Source organism: Elgaria multicarinata, chromosome 23 (assembly GCF_023053635.1).
Source record: "Elgaria multicarinata webbii isolate HBS135686 ecotype San Diego chromosome 23, rElgMul1.1.pri, whole genome shotgun sequence".
Taxonomy (NCBI): Eukaryota; Metazoa; Chordata; class Lepidosauria; order Squamata; family Anguidae; genus Elgaria; species Elgaria multicarinata.
In genome coordinates, this window is record NC_086193.1 from 13,459,473 (window position 1) to 13,475,540 (window position 16,068).

The following is a 16,068-nucleotide window of genomic DNA, read 5'->3' on the forward strand; positions in this document are numbered from 1 at the left end:
GACTCACGCAGGCTGGTGCAGACGTTGTGGACCGGCAGCAGACGCTGGCCCTCTCCCTGCTGTGCCACAATGCCCACCCTCTCCTGCCTCCTGCTCGTCCAATAGTACTTTGCCCCCCGAAGAAAGCCGCCCAGATCCTTGGGGTGGTGGCGGGGTGCCCCGCAAACCCTTCGTGCAATCCCTGTTTTTATTCCTTTGCAGCTGTCGGAGCAGCAACCGGAAGAGCCTGGTGGTGGGTTCGCCTTCGCCCACCCTCTCCCGCCCGCTGTCTCCCCTCTCCGTGCCGACAGGTAAGGGGTCTCCCAGGGAGGGAGGGGAGGCTTCCTTGCTGTGGCGGGGAGTTGTGGGTGGGTGTTTTTTAAAAGCCAGCATCCATGAGCTCGTGCCTATGTCCCTGGGGACAGAGGTGTGGGGCCAGCACTGAGAAGGCTCCGTCCTGCCAGTCACATGGCTCGTGCCACTGGGCTACAGAGCAGGGACTCCGGTGCCAGGCTCCTACAGGTGTAGAAGATCAGAGCGGTTTCTTCTACACCTGTTGAATGCCGAAGTGACATGCAACGGCCTCTTTTCTCCCCTCTTGACCCCGACCTGCGTCTTTCTGCAGCTAGCAGCAGCCCGGTCAACAGCCCCCGCAACTTTGCTACCGGTGCTTCGGCGAGCTTCCCTTTCGCCCGCAGGTAAGAGTCCGGGGGCCCCTAAGCGCCCCTAAGCGCCCTCAGGATGGGGGTGCAGCCGGGGGGTGAAGAAGCTTCCATCCAACCACGGACGTTTTCCCTGCCGTTGCATCCTTTCATTGGGGGGAAGCGGTTCCTTTGCACCCTTGTTTCCAGTTTTTATTTTATTATTTCTTAGATAGATTCAGGGGGGGGGGAGGAAGGGGTTCCGTCGCTGCGGAATCCGGCCCTTTTTGACTCGATGGAGCTCCACGGCGTGTACAAACCACTTTGCATTTATGTGTGCCGATTGGTGGGCTTTTCCCCAAACTCCAGGATTATTGTTTTTTGCGCACTTTTTTTCTCGGGATCTGCAATTTGCGCACATTTCTGCGCAGTCGGCAGAATTGCTCAGAATTGGCGCAAAAGAAACTCAACTCCCTGCCTTTGGAGGTCCGTCGTGCGCCGCCGTTGTGCTGTTCCTGGCACCTCCTTAAAAACATCTTTATTTCAGGAAGGCTTCCTGGAATGACTGGCCGTGGTTTTATCAGATTTCTGCTCCTTATAAAAAGTATTTTAACGTGTAGTTTTATTCTTTTTATCCTGTCTTTTGCTGTTCACTCCTCCGAAATCGGTCTAGAGATGGAGCAGTAAACAAAATGAGAATTAAGCACCTGTGGATTCCTAATTGTGTTGGTGCAGGTGTGGGGAGAGGCCAGGCATTTCGTTGCTGTTCTGAATTCTCCTCGTGTCTTTTCCCTTTTCCTCTTTCTCTGTCGCCCGGCGTCTTCTTTGCTGCCTCTCCTCCTGCTGGACTGATGGGTCACCCTCGGCAGCCATGCCGTCCCTCGGACAGACAGGTAGTTCTTGCAGCGGGAGGAGGTTTAGGGCAAGGTCTCCTCCGTGGTGCCCCCGGGCACCTGTGGTCTCCTTTGAGCCTTTCGCGACTGGCCACACCACGGCACCACGGCACCCAAGCCCCCCCCCCGCAGCGACCACTTTGCGAGAGCGCCAACAATACGCTCTCAAAATCCCAAATGTGCCCCACTGGCCCAAAAAGGTTTGGAGACCCTCTGCCCTTTTCCAGCTGTTTCCCTCAGCCTGCTGAGCCGTTTCTAGCAACGGCGTGGCGTCCCTCTCCGTCCTCTGCGCCATTTAGGGCTAACGTGTATCCCTCCCTTTGCAGGGCCGATGGACGGAGGTGGTCCCTGGCTTCTCTCCCCTCCTCTGGCTACGGGACCAACACACCCAGCTCCACCGTTTCGGTAACTAGAACCGCTCTGCAGCCCTGGCGGGCGGCAGGGGCGGGCGCATTGCAGGACAGACCTGTTGTGTTGTTCTCTGTCCGTTCCCTGCCCAAACAAACAACCGTCACATAATCTTTGGGGGCCTTCCTCTTCAGAGGAGAGAGGGGTGGCCATCACAGAGGAGGGCTTCTCTGTGGTTCCGCCCCCCTGATTTTGGAGCCCCCTCCCTAGAAATACACCTTTTCCCACCTGCCCTCCTCAACACTAGATGGCAGTTCCACATTTCCGTTTGCTTAAGATGAGCCCACGGTTCTCCTGGCTGCTTTTAACTCCCTGCTGAAGGTTTGGATTTTTGCGTTCTTTCCCTTGAGGTTTTTTTTTTGCCATCGTGGGAACAACAGCAGGGTTGGAAATGTTTCCAATAAACCAGCTTTCCCCAAATAAACCAACAGCCTGCGCCAAGTTGCGCCTCAAAATGCAGCGTCAGTTTGAAGGTGCTTTCTGCCGCTTCCGTGACCTAGACCGGTCCTTGAAAGTGTGCTCAGGCTTACAAGCTAAAAAGACACGACACGCAAGGAAAAAGGGATGGGCAGGGAAGAGGAAAGAAGAAAATCCGTTTTTTCAACAGTGCTGGTGGCAAGGCCCTGCTTCCCCGTCATCTCCCTCAGTACACCCTAGGTCAGTCTGGATGTGGCCCATGCCCAGAGCATGCCTGCTGGAGCTGGAACAAGAGCCGTCGAATTGGGGAAGTGACATCTTTAAAGATCATTTCTGGCTTGTTCAATCCTCCGCGGCCCGTTCAGTCGTTCCAGTCGGCTGTTTGTTCCGAAGTGGCCGTTTCCTGAGCGAAGCATCAAACTTTCCATGGGGGTGTGGATGAGCGAGCTCCTCTTTCTCCACCAGGCTGGGCACCATCTCTCTCTCTCTCCCTTTTCCCCCAGTCCTCGTCGTCTTCCTCGCAGGAGCGCCTGCACCAGCTGCCTTACCAGCCCACGCCGGATGAACTCCACTTCCTCTCCAAACACTTCCGGAGCACAGAGAGCGTTGCCGGGGAGGATGGGCGCCGCTCCCCCTATTTCCGCCCTCGTTCCCGAAGCTTGAGGTACCATGACCTTCTGGACCAGGGTTGGGGAGGGCGGGACAATTCCACATAGACCCAGAGTGAGGGGGCAGCTTGGATGCAGTAGGTGCGAGAGGAGGCATTTGGGGAAGGTTAGGTACCATTATTATTATTAATAATAATTAATGATAATAATAATATCTCTTTCTCGCTTGCGGTGCTTTTTCTAGACAGACGTGTCGGGCTTTGCCAAGTCATGCGGTCTTTTACAGATTCAAGAATTTCCTGACTATTGAACAAGTTTTAAGTATGGCTGCTTTCTGGATGTTGATGTGGGTGCATTTTGCACGTGCCCTGCAAATAACAGCAAGGGCGCCCACCTAAAACAGCATCGAAGTCGTGCTCCGTGCCGTCCGGAGATTAAAAGAGAAGATAATGCACAGCACATGATGATCTTTGGATATAGTAAGACAGGGCAGCCAGGACGGATGTTTTGTCCGTCCTCTGGCGGCCCGCAGTCCTGGGCGGGGAGGGCGCTGGTCCGTTTAAGCGGAGCGGCTGGGGACCAGACGTGGGTCTTCCCAGACGGACGCTGGTTTCTCTCCGCTGAGCAACGGGGCTTTTCTCTCCGGGATCTCCTTGAGCCCCTCCGCAGGCTCCACCTTGACTCCTCCTCCTCCTCCTCGGCTGCTGAGCCAGACTTTGCTCCCCGCAGCTGCCTTTCTGCAATTATGGGATTAAGATTCCGCCGGCGAGAAAGTCAGGTCATTCCGGGCCATGCGGCAGGTTAAGGAGATAAAGCTCTCCCCGTGCCCCCGCCCAAGTCCGTTTTGGTGTTTTAGTGGCCGGGGGGGGGGGGCATTGACAGGGCCAGAACGTGCAGGATGGCCCTGACGGCGATGAGCGTCTTGGCAGGTGCTGAGAACCGCTGCGGAGAGACCCCAGGGAAGCCCCTGGAGAAGAGGCTGCCTTTCCTTGAGAGGTGCATCTCCTCGGAGAGGAGAGGAGCAGCCCAGCTGATCCATGGGGGTGGGGAGGTGTGTTTTTTAAAAAGTCCCAAGGAGGCCAGGCAAGGCTGAATGCCGGGGAGACTTTCCCAGTTCTCAGGCCAGGAAGGAACAGCCCCAGGGGTCTTTGTGGGTCACGCCCCTCCTGTGTTTCCAAACAAAGCTCTTCCAAAGAAGGGCTCGAACTTCTCAGTGGACCCTGTTCTCTGATTCCGTGAGGAGGGCTGCAGTTGTCCCAGGGTTAGAGCTTGAGGGGAGGGAGGGAGGGAGGGGGTCCTGGCCCCTCTCTTGATCTCCCGTTTTCCTCCCCTTGTGGCTCTGACAGCCTGCAGGGATCTGTGCGCCCAAAGTGGCACCAAGCCGAGAGCTGGCGCAACTCACCTTTTGGGACTGGGGGGTTCTATAACCCCCCTCCCGCCCCCACAGTTCCTCGGCTCACGTCGGGTCCCCGTCTTGCCGATTCCCTGAGCGTGTTTCCTTCCTCTTTCTCCCCCACAGCCCTGGGCGGACGAGTGGGACCTTTGACAATGAGATTGTCATGATGAATCATGTGTACAAGGAACGCTTCCCGAAGGTAAGGAGCGGCCCAGAATTCAGCTGAGGGAATTCCTCAGCCTCGTGGCTTTCATGCCGTTGGCTCACTGGGGGCTGAGCGCGTGCTCTTCCAGACCGAAGGCTTTTCCTCCCCACCCGCACAACTATAATTGGGGTTGTTTGATCTGGTTTGACACCATTTATGGTTTTCATCCCGCAAAACAGCTTCCAAACTTTAAAACGACAAGCCTTCCCACAACAGGCGCGCCCCCAGGTGTATTGGACTACAACTCCCATCCTCCAGTGGCCATGCTGACTGGGGTCCAACACATCCGGAAGGCACCAGGCTGAGGGCAGCTAATCTAGATTCTAATGTAAAAACAGTAAGGCGTTAAAACATAAATAACAACAACAGAATCATCATAAAAACAGTTTTAAGATACAACCCCGAATCTAAAACATAAAAAAGCCAGGCACAGCAGATGGTGTAAAACAGGGATGTGGAACATCCAGCCTGGAGACATCTGTACATGCTCAGGAGCCCAGTCCCATCCATGAGGTTTTCCGTTGTTCCGTGGTCTGAGTTGTCCCAACATCGAAAAGAGAGCCTGGGTCTCAGATGACGTTTACTTCCCACCCCGTGCTTCTAGATCCCGTGGTCACACTCTGGTTTCCTTCCCCCCGTAGGCCACGGCCCAGATGGAAGAGCGCCTGGCAGAGACCATCGCCAGCTTCTCGCCCAGCGCCACCTTGCCCTTGGCCGACGGAGTCCTGGGCTTCATCCACCACCAGATCATTGAGCTGGCTCGCGACTGCCTGGCCAAGTCCCAGGGGGCCCTCATCACCTCCCGCTACTTCATGGAGCTGCAAGAGAAGCTGGAGAAGATGCTGAGAGATGTGAGTGGGGCTGAGGCGTCTCCCCAAACCCTCCACGCCCACCCACCCTTCCTGTCCTGTGGTCCCTCGAGGCTCACGAAGGAAGCCAGTAGCATCCCATGGCAATCTGACCAAGGCAGGAAGGAAACAGGACCTTGGATAGTGCCAAGCTGGTCCTGCTGGCTGAAGCTCTCCTACTCCTAGGACAATGGGAGAATGTTATCTCAGTGGGGAGCTATAGAAAGATGTCTCAGTAGGGAGTTATAGGAGGAAGTTGTCTCAGCAGGGAGCTATAGAAAGATGTTGTCTCAACAGGGAGCTATAGAAAGATGTTGTCTCAGTAGGGAGTTATAGGAGGAAGTTGTCTCAGCAGGGACGTATAGGAGAATGTTGCCTTATCAGGAGGTAAAGCCAATTGAAGCTTAGGTAACAAGACCATGACAAGACCTGCAGTTTTGTCAGCTCCACTTCTAGAGGAGTGGACTGGGCTACTAAAGGCATTTGCCTGGTTTTGTAGCCTGAGATTTCTGTGAGGCTGGGACGATGGAGGTTCTGCCAGGGACTCATCCTCTGAGATGAAGGATGATGACAGGGCTGTGTCCTCTGGCCTGGGGAGCCCTGAACAAGGCACTGACTGTCCTAACTGCAATGAAGGAGCCTGTGCCTCATGAGAACCCTCTGCTGCACTCTGGTTAAGGTCTGAGGGCTGGAGATCATGACACGGCCCTCTGCAGTGATGCTTACAGGACCTCCCATCTTTCCCGTGTCCCCTGCCAGGCACAAGAGCGCTCGGAGAGTGAGGAGCTGCGCTTCATGGAACAGCTGGCCCGGAAACTACTGATTATCATCTCCCGGCCGGCTCGGCTGCTGGAGTGTTTGGTAAGCATGGGGCCTGATCCAAGCTGGGCTGGGAAGGGAAGTCTGGAACTGCGAGGGCCTTGAACCTCAGGCAATGGGCTGAATCTGGCCCACCTGGGGTCACCATATTCAGATCACAAGCTGAATAGGAGCCAACAGTGCAATATGGCTGCAAGAAAGGCAAATGCTATTTTGGGCTGCATTAATGGAAATATAGCTTCAAAATCACGTGAGGTCCTGGTTCCTCACGTGATTTTGGTTAGGCCTCATCTAGAGTATTGCGTCCACTTCTGGGCTCCACAGTTCAAGAAGGACGCAGACAAGCTGGAGCGTGTTCAGAGGAGGGCAACCAGGATGATCAGGGGTCTGGAAACAAAGCCCTTTGAAGAGAGACTGAAAGAACTGGGCATGTTTAGCCTGGAGAAGAGGAGATTGAGGGGAGACATGATCGCACTCTTCAAATACTTGAAAGGTTGTCACCCAGAGGAGGGCCAGGATCTCTTCTCGATCCTCCCAGAGTGCAGGACACGGAATAACGGGCTCAAGTTACAGGAAGCCAGATTCCGGCTGGACATCAGGAAAAACTTCCTGACTGTTAGAGCAGTACGACAATAGAATCAGTTACCTAGGGAGGTGGTGGGCTCTCCCACACTAGAGGCCTTCAAGAGGCAGCTGCACAATGATCTGACAGGGATGCTTGAAGGTGGATTCCTGCGTTGAGCAGGGGGCTGGACTCGATGGCCTTAAGGGCCCCTTCCAACCCTATGATTCTGTGACCATCTGTCCCTCCCGGGTCCCCAGGTAGCCCCTCCCCCCCCCACTGCTGGCCTGCCCGGCTTCCTTCTGTTCTAAAAGGTTGAAATGCCTCCTCTGAAGCTTTGAAACTAGCAGCGAGAGCTACATGCCAAAATATGCTGGTATCCAAGTTGACAAATGAGAGGAAGAGATGGCAGAACCCCAAAGGCTGAGCTCTGCGTTGCATATTAGCTTTCTCGGGGCTGAAAACACACTCATTTCTTTCTCGGCTGCATTGGGAGAGAGGCTGAATTGAGCCGTCGCGCAGCAGGTCTTGCGCAGTCAGGCGGGGAAGCCGTCATCCGTGGCATTTATAGATCCGCGTTTGCCTCCTGGCTTCTGAGCCAAAGGGACGCTGTTGCTTCTGCTCCGTGCTCCCGGCTTGACTGCCGTTCCGGCGTCCTCTTCCCTCATCCCATTTGCGGCCATAGTTCCCAGAATTCAATCCGAGGGAAGCACAGATGAATTTCAAACCTAAGAATTTTAAGATGTTGTGATTGGGTTGTTTTTTTCAGTTTTATGTGCTCTTTTAACCAGTTTTCTGTAATGTATTGTTGTATTTAAGGTTGTTCCCTGCCTCGATCCAGAGGGAGAGGCAGGAAATAAATAAATAAATAAATAAATAAATAAATAAATATGGTGGTGATGGTGTGTTCTTTGGAACTGGCAAAACCGTCCTTGTGAGGCGGGGCAATTTGCACAGACCTTCGCTGGCTGGGGATGCTGAGAGTTGTAGGACATTTTCCTGTCCAAATATGCATCCTGGAACTGCAAAACGTTGTTTTTTGTCTGCCTCCGTCTCCTCCTGCTGCCTCCCTCCCTTGCCACCCCCCACCCCAGGAGTTTGACCCGGAGGAATTCTACCACCTCTTGGAGGCGGCCGAAGGCCACGCCAAGGAGGGTCAAGGGATCAAGACGGACATCCCGCGCTACATCATCAGCCAACTCGGACTCGCCAAGGACCCTCTAGAAGGTGAGGAGCGGGGGGGGGGCTTTCTGGGCTGGGGAGGGTGGGAGAACGCCCACTTTGCACACAGGAGGTGCCCAAATTGACACCTGGCACAGGTGCTGCTAACCGAGGGAAAGGAATTCTGTATTTATGGTTCCTTGACCCTCCAAGAAAGGCTTCTAGAGCAGGTTATAGTGAAAGGTTTGTCCAGACCCCTCTTTAGCTCCCTCCTTGTTTCAAAGCCCCCGGTGTATGAGTGTTTGTCTGTGTGTTTATCTACTGTAGTTATTTACAGCATTTTTGTTTTACCCTGCTCTTCAGTCCCTGCCCTCAGGCTTAGAATTGTAAATGGCACAAAAGGAAAAGCGATGGGGAGGGAGAAGGAAAAATGAAGAAGGAAAACTCCAGCACCCCTTTTTACATATGGCAGGGCGGGAAAAGGTCCCTGGAGCGGTTCCTTCGATGGGGTCCAGGCTGGTCTAACTCTTGCCATGAAGTTCTCCCTGGCCAGTGCGCCCCCCCCCCCCCCGGGCCCTTGGTTCTCTGGCCAATGGAGAAGGCTCCACGTTGCGTTCCAAGGGAACGGTCAGGCGGAGCTGTGCGTTGTACTGGGAGGGGTGAAGGGAGCTCCCTGGACCTGTGCACAGCATCTTCACGGGGCAGGGAGGGAGGCAGGTCTCAGGTCCCGGCCGCTGACTCGCCTGCCGCTTCTCTCGCCTTGCCCAGACATTGTGCAGCTCGACCAGGTGGATCCCAGCTCTCCTCCGGGACCGGAGCAGCTAGACGATCTCCCCGAGGTGAGCCTGGCCCCCGCTTCCTGGACATGTGATGCTAGAACTGTTGAGGGTCCCAATCCGGAACCCCTCTTTCCCTCTCCCTCAACCGCGGACGCTTTGGTGGCTTTTGAGCTGTTCTTAAAATGTCGAAACGCCTCTCCGAAGGCTTTCCTTCTTGGCGAGATGAGCTTGAAGCGAAAATCAGCCGGTGTGTTGCCACGGGGGGCGGGGGGGGGGCTGCAGAGGTGGGCCGTCTTTGGGCCTGCAAAACGGGCGTTTCACCACCTGAATGGTTTTGAAGCAGGGAGCCTTAAATATTGACTCCCCCAAGTATGATCCTGCCCGTCAGCTACAGAAGCACCATCTGAGGTGCGTCTGTGCGAACGAAGGAAAGAGACACCCAAGTTGCAGGACTCCCTTTCGAATCCCAAAGCTCTTTCCCTGGCAAAATCCCTTAAGGTGCAACACTCATACATGTGCTGGGTGGAGCATGCTGGGGGTTATAGGACTTTTTTTCAGTCTAAACATGCATAACATTGTAGGACTTTTTTCAGTCTAAACATGCAGAACGTTGCACCTTAAATGCCCTGTCTCTGGCAAGCACAGCCATTTTTTGAAAAATTAGCTAAACTTTCAGCTCGTCTTCTGTTCAATGTTTTCTAACCTCTGGGCTTTGCTCTCTCGTGCTCCATTTTTATGACTGCATTCTTGTGATTTGACCAGCCTTTTTTCTTTTCTTTTTTCTTTTACATTGCTTTGAGCTTATCATACTCCGCTTGGACTAAAAATAAATAACCCTGTGCAGTCAACATGGGGCAGAGACGCACTATGGGGTTAATTTATTATTATTATTATTATTATTATTATTATTATTATTATTATTATTATTATTTATATAGCACCATGTCTCTCTTTCGCTCGCAGCAGAACACGTCGTCGGCCCCCATCTCTCGAAGGAAACCCTGCGAGAGCGACTTCGAAACCATCAAGCTGATCAGCAACGGAGCATACGGGTGAGTGGCGGAGCCCGGTGCATCGCTGCTTCTCTCCCCTTCCCCCACCACCCTGGATCGGAAGAGAATCATTTGCTCGTGCAAACTGGCCCTGAACCTTGGCCGGGTGAGCGCAGAGACCTCCTTAGGGAGTGCCGTTTGGGAGCGCCACGGAGAGGGCGTCATGCTAAAATCCGGTCGCCCGTCTCCCACGTCCGTGGGGGAAACCCAGGCCCTTTGCGCATCCATCTCAGCCAGCCCCGATGTCTTTCTCCCTGTGGGGCAGCGGTAAATGTGTAAGGGCGGGCACGACAGTCTCCAAATCCAGGCCAATCTGTATCAACTAAGCAGCTCCAGGTGATTCCATCTCCCAGAGGAGCAGGGGTTTCGCAAAGCGAATGGGTCTTCATGCCCGTTCCAGTCCAAGCCCCCTTCCCAATACTTTGCCTTGCAACAGGGAACAGGGTATGGTTGCTGGGGACATTTGTCTCCACACCCCTCTCCCCCAAGCTGGGTGGGATTTTTGGCTGTCCCTGTCGGAAGCCGGGAACTGGGCTGTGAGGACTGCACCTCAGCTGAGAAGGAGCGGGGAGGCAGACGGCAGCAGCGCCATGACACCCCTGCTCCCCACCCCACCCCTGGCTCCAGGGCCGTCTACTTGGTGCGGCACAAGGAGACCCGCCAGCGGTTTGCCATCAAGAAGATCAACAAGCACAACCTGGTGTTGCGGAACCAGATTCAGCAGGTCTTCGTGGAGCGCGACATCCTGACCTTCGCCGAGAACCCCTTCGTGGTCAGCATGTTCTGCTCCTTCGAGACCCGGCGTCACCTCTGCATGGTCATGGAGTACGTGGAAGGTGAGGGGCCGCCCTCTCGAGGCTCGGGGGGAGGGCTTTCTCGAACCCAGAGCCCGTGGAGCTCCTGCCCGTCCGAGGAGGCGATTGGGGGCTAGGCGGAGCCGTGGTTCAGTTGGATTTAAGGCAGCTTCCAGTGCTGCAGTCTGGAAGGGGGGGAGGTGCCCCCGGTCTGCGTGCCCAGCACAGAGTCAGCTATGGAACTCATTGCCACAGGATGTGGTGATGGCCACCAATTCGGATGACTTTCAAAGGATAAATTCCCGGAGGAGGAGGAGAAGGCTTTGAATGGCTACTAGCCCTGATGGCTCTGTGCTATCTCCAGTATCAGAGATAGCACAGAGTTGCTGGGGAACATGGGTGGGAGGGTGCTGTCGCTCTCTTGCCTTGCTTGTGGTTCCTTGTGGGCAGCTGGTGGGCCACTGTGCGAACTAGATGGACCCTTGGCCTGTCAGGGATGCTTGAGGGTGGATTCCTGCCTTGAGCAGGGGGTTGGACTCGATGGCCTTGTAGGCCCCTTCCGACTCTGCTGTTCTGTGATTCTATGATCCAGTGTGGCTGCTTTTGCGGTCTTATGAGCAGGGTTTAATCCAAATTTAGCACTGCTTTCCAAAGGGCCAGCAGGCATTTCTTCTTTTCTGCCAAAAGTTCTAAAAAGCATCGCTTGAAGGCAGCGAGCCATAAAATCCAGATTTTAAATGCTTGAGGATTTTGCCTTAATCTTGATGTTACTGGTGTGGTTTTTTTTTTAAAAAAGATTTATTTCTTTTCATGGTTCTGCCTGTGCAATCACCCTGCCAAGGTTTTATTTCCCCCACCGTACGCTAAGAGCAGCACGATGCTCGAGTACAATACAAATTACTGGTTGACGTCCCAAACTCCCAAATAAAGTACACAATAAAGTACACAAACAAGGGGTGCAGCTGGATATTCGTGTGTCGTTGCAAAGTGGGAAGGGTTTTTTTGTCTGCGTGTTTTGGGAAGTGGGGTGGCAGGCTTCCCCGCCCCATATCCCTGCAAGAGAGCGCCATCCAAAACCCATGAATGGCCGTTCTGTTTGAAAACACACAGCAGAAGCGCTCCGAGCGGTTTGCCACCAGTGGTGCTGGTTTTAACCTATAAAGCCTTCCACGGCTTGGGACCGCAATACCTGACGGAATGCTTCTCCCGACATGAACCTCCCCGAACCCTGCGCTCAACATCTAAGGTCCTCCTCCGAGTGCCTACTCCGAGGGAAGCTCGGAGGATGGTGACAAGGGAGAGGGCCTTTTCGGTGGTGGCCCCCCGACTGTGGAATGACCTCCCCGATGAGGCTCGCCTGGCGCCAACACGGTTATCTTTCAGGCGCCAGGTCAAGACTTTTCTCTTCTCCCAGGCATTTAACACCATTTAACAACCCTAAGTTTGTTTTCTAACGGCCCCCAGAACTGTGGTTTTTTAAATGGATACTGTTGTTTTTATACTGTTGTTTTTACAACAGTATAACAGACTTCTACTGTTACTTTCTACTGTTAGTTTTACCCTACCCTGTGCCTGCTTACCCTACCCTGTACCTGTTGGCATTCTCTTCCCCTCCTTATTGTTTTACTATGATTTTATTAGATTGTAAGCCTATGCGGCAGGGTCTTGCTATTTACTGTTTTACTCTGTACAGCACCATGTACATTGATGGTGCTATATAAATAAATAATAATAATAATAATTTTATGTTTCTGATGGTTTTTAAATGTTGTATGCTTTTTAATGTTTACTGTTTTAACTTTTGTGAACCGCCCAGAGAGCTTCGGCTATGGGGTGGTATATAAATGTAATAAATAAATAAAATAAAATAAATGTCTCAGGCGATCGGCGTCAATAAAAACGGAGAATGGGGCGGTTGGAGGAGAGCCACCCCCTCGGGGGTCTGCATGCGTTGGGGACCCTCCTGCGCCCCACTGACCCTCTCTCTCCTGCAGGCGGGGACTGCGCCACGCTGCTGAAGAACATGGGCCCCCTCCCCGTGGACATGGCCCGGATGTATTTTGCCGAGACGGTGCTGGCGCTGGAGTACCTCCACAATTACGGCATCGTCCACCGGGACCTCAAGCCGGACAAGTAAGGGGGCGGCCCAGGAGGCAGAGCAGGGGCGCGGAGGCAAAAGAGGCGTGGCCAAAACAACCAGCCCATGACCTGGGAGATCCCGGACTGGTGGATTGGGGCCCCTGTTTGGTTGGATTGGGCCCATGGGCCCGAGGTTCCCGCTCCTCTGAAACAGATGCTGCGAAGCACCGCCGGAGCGTGTGCCGTTCGCCCAGTAATAGTTTGTCCCTGGGAGAATCCGAATCGCCCTCTAGCGTGTTCCTCTGTTGACTCCTGGAGCACTTTGCGGCCGTCTGGTTTGCACACGCACCCAGTTTTCCCCAAGCTGGTGCCCTCTAGGCGTGTTGGACTTCAGCTCCCATCACCCCAGCCAGGCAAAGGCCAAGACTGCTGGGAGTTGTATTCCAAAACATCTTGGAAGTTTGGCCTAATGAATAGATTCTGTGAGTTTTCCAGTGAACATCGGGGCACGTTTTCAGTATTTTGGTTCAGTTCAGAAACCATTTTTAAACCAGCTCCTGAGGCAGAGTGCCCCCCCCCACAATAACTTGTAAAAATTTAGCCAACCCCAGTGTCCCCCGGAATCAGACACCCCCCAAGAAGCCACTGCAGAAACGCAGAAATTACAACGATGCAGAGATTTTTTTCAGCCAGGCACTGCGCCACTGCGCACGCGGTCAGGGCGTCTGCCCCACTGAATTTATTGGGGGCTACTGAGCAGCCCCGCGTGGGGCCGTGCTGTCAAAGGGTCAGGGGCGTCCATGGAACGTGGCCCAGCGACGTGGACCCCCCCCCCCCCGGCGGCTTCCCCTCCCGGCTGAGCCCCTTCTCTCGCTCTCTCCCCACTTGGCAGTTTGCTCATCACCTCCATGGGTCACATTAAGCTGACCGACTTCGGCCTGTCCAAGATCGGGCTCATGAACATGACCACCAACCTCTACGAGGGACACATTGAGAAGGACACGCGGGAATTCGTGGACAAGCAGGTGGGGCCGCCTCTCAGGGACGTTTTCGGGGAAGGGGCGCCCAGCTGAATTGGCCTTCCCAATGGGTTGCACAGCATGGGATGGGGTGGTAGCCCCCCCTCCCTAAATCCAGAGGGGGGCTGGGATCTGGGCAACCACGAGCAAGGGACGCTATGGAGGCCCACGGCACAGCGGCGTTTCTAGGGCAAGTAACGTTCGGATCCCGGGATGCCAAACGGCACGAAATCTGCGTACACACGTTTAGAAATAACTACAAGGATTTACCTACATTTCACAGGCGACCAGGTCAAACAATTTATTTCTCATCCAAATGATCTCACATGAAATAAGTTGCTCGTGGCTGCCCGGATCCCAGCCCCCCCTGGATTTAGGGAGGGGGGTTACCACCCAGTCCCGTTCTATGGCAGGAGCACCCCCTCCTTGGTGGCAGAACCAGGTATAGACCTCTGTCCTCTCCGCCCGCAGGTCTGCGGCACGCCGGAGTACATCGCACCGGAGGTGATCCTGATCCAAGGCTACGGCAAGCCGGTGGACTGGTGGGCCATGGGGATCATCTTGTACGAGTTCCTTGTGGGATGCGTCCCGTTCTTTGGAGACACCCCGGAGGAGCTCTTTGGCCAGGTGATCAGCGGTAGGTGCCCTTACCCTCGGAGGGGCAATTCTTGATTTTTCTTGCACGGAGTCACAAGAAGGGTCTCTCCTACTTAGGGGCTTTGCTAGGCCTGGGCCCATGGAGCTCTGGACACAAATCCATTTCCCCAGGGCCCCTGAATCCATTTCCCCAGGACCCCGAATCCATTTCCCCAGGGCCCCGAATCCATTTCCCCAGAACCCCGAATCCATTTCCCCAGGACCCCGAATCCATTTCCCCAGGACCCCGAATCCATTTCCCCAGTTCCCTGAATCCATTTCCCCAGGGCCCCGAATCCATTTCCCCAGGGCCCCGAATCCATTTCCCCAGGGCCCCGAATCCATTTCCCCAGGGCCCCGAATCCATTTCCCCAGAACCCGAATCCATTTCCCCAGGGCCCCGAATCCATTTCCCCAGGGCCCCGAATCCATTTCCCCAGGGCCCCGAATCCATTTCCCCAGGGCCCCGAGTCTATTCCCTAGAACACAGGGGGTGATTTTCAAGGGGGGTTGAAAAGCTGAGGAGGGAAGCTATATCTCCTTACATATCAGTTAAGCTTAGAAAAAACTTGCCGCTGTTTTCAGATGATCTGAGACAGGGTGCCAATCAGCGGAAGGATTTCTACTATGTGAAGCTTAAATCCATCTTAGCCCTTCATTTGCATGTGTAGATATAAAAGGACACATGCAGATTTTGTCCCCCTGGGCTGGGGCCTCTAGTCTTTGAAGTGCCTCGCAGGGCCCAGCCTCCCCTGCCGAATTGGGGCCAGCGTGGTTCCCAGCTGCCAAGCGAGGGCACAGAGGGCTCTCTCTTTGAGCCTGCCAGACAAAAAGGCCTTTCAGAATCCACCCGATAAGCTCAGCGGATTGGACGAGACAATAGGGCCCTTCTGATCCTTGTGTGGCATGTGATGCGTCCTGGGGGACGGCGGGCTGGGTGTCGCCTCCCCCCTTTGCTGAGAGAGCAGGCTGTGATTTTGCCAGAGGCCGCGGGCCCTAGGAGAAGCACTGGCAGGGTCAGCCGCTGTTCCGATGGTTTAGCTCTCACTGCACCCCGATCGGTCCCACTGTCTGTCCGTCTGTCCCCAAAGACGCCCGAGAAGCTCTCTCACCCGCCCGCCCCGGCTGCTCCATGGTGCGTGCCGTTAATTTCTGCAGCGAGTCCTCAAACGCTCTGCTATCAAAATGCTTCCTGAAACAGACGTTGTCAAAGCAGACCGGGCAGCCTTGCCATAAAAGGCTGCCCGTTCGGCGATGCCCAACTTATGAGTAATACATCTGTGCCGCTTCATATAATAAAATCCCTGAGTGGTTCACATCTAAATACTAAAAGCCACATTTAAAACACAGCGAAATGCAGCTTTGACCTTTCCCAACCTGGCAACTTTCAAAGGTGTTGGGACTCTACAACTCCCATTATCCCCAGCCAGCTGTAGGTGGGAGTTGTAGTCCAACACATCCGGAGGGCTCCAGGTTGGAGAAAGCTGCTTAATGTAATCGGCCGTCATGAAGAACCACAAAGATTTGTACTTTGGGACATTTCTTTCGCTGAGAGTGACGTAAGCAAAATAAAAAGGGGAGTTTCTGCCCTGCCGCTAAATCAGGTGCAGACAACATGGTGCTTTTCAAGTGTTTCGGACAACCGCTTCCATCAGCCCCAGCCGGTAGGGTATTATGGGAGTTGTAGTCCAAGATATCGGAAGAGCAGCAGGTTGTGGAAGGCGATTCTGAGCGAGTGAGGAAGGGCAGCAGCGAGGACGCCTTAAAAAAGA

At 54.3% G+C, this 16,068-nt stretch overlaps 1 protein-coding gene across 6 annotated transcripts in view; it reads left to right on the top strand.

The window, feature by feature from the left end:
* The window catches only part of MAST3 (microtubule associated serine/threonine kinase 3), a 49,085-nt gene that overhangs the window by 20,189 nt on the left and 12,828 nt on the right, over positions 1 to 16,068 (top strand). For 5 of the 6 annotated variants that reach the window (XM_063147382.1, XM_063147384.1, XM_063147385.1 and 2 more), the window contains 15 exons: positions 202 to 290; positions 605 to 677; positions 1,490 to 1,513; positions 1,840 to 1,918; positions 2,842 to 3,002; positions 4,466 to 4,541; positions 5,189 to 5,398; positions 6,155 to 6,256; positions 7,871 to 8,003; positions 8,706 to 8,776; positions 9,680 to 9,768; positions 10,396 to 10,604; positions 12,557 to 12,695; positions 13,534 to 13,666; positions 14,132 to 14,297. In XM_063147382.1, coding sequence (XP_063003452.1) covers positions 202 to 290; positions 605 to 677; positions 1,490 to 1,513; positions 1,840 to 1,918; positions 2,842 to 3,002; positions 4,466 to 4,541; positions 5,189 to 5,398; positions 6,155 to 6,256; positions 7,871 to 8,003; positions 8,706 to 8,776; positions 9,680 to 9,768; positions 10,396 to 10,604; positions 12,557 to 12,695; positions 13,534 to 13,666; positions 14,132 to 14,297 — 1,754 coding nt within the window. The remainder of the gene's footprint in view (positions 1 to 201; positions 291 to 604; positions 678 to 1,489; positions 1,514 to 1,839; positions 1,919 to 2,841; positions 3,003 to 4,465; positions 4,542 to 5,188; positions 5,399 to 6,154; positions 6,257 to 7,870; positions 8,004 to 8,705; positions 8,777 to 9,679; positions 9,769 to 10,395; positions 10,605 to 12,556; positions 12,696 to 13,533; positions 13,667 to 14,131; positions 14,298 to 16,068) is intronic. The other variant, XM_063147381.1, reaches the window with a different exon arrangement.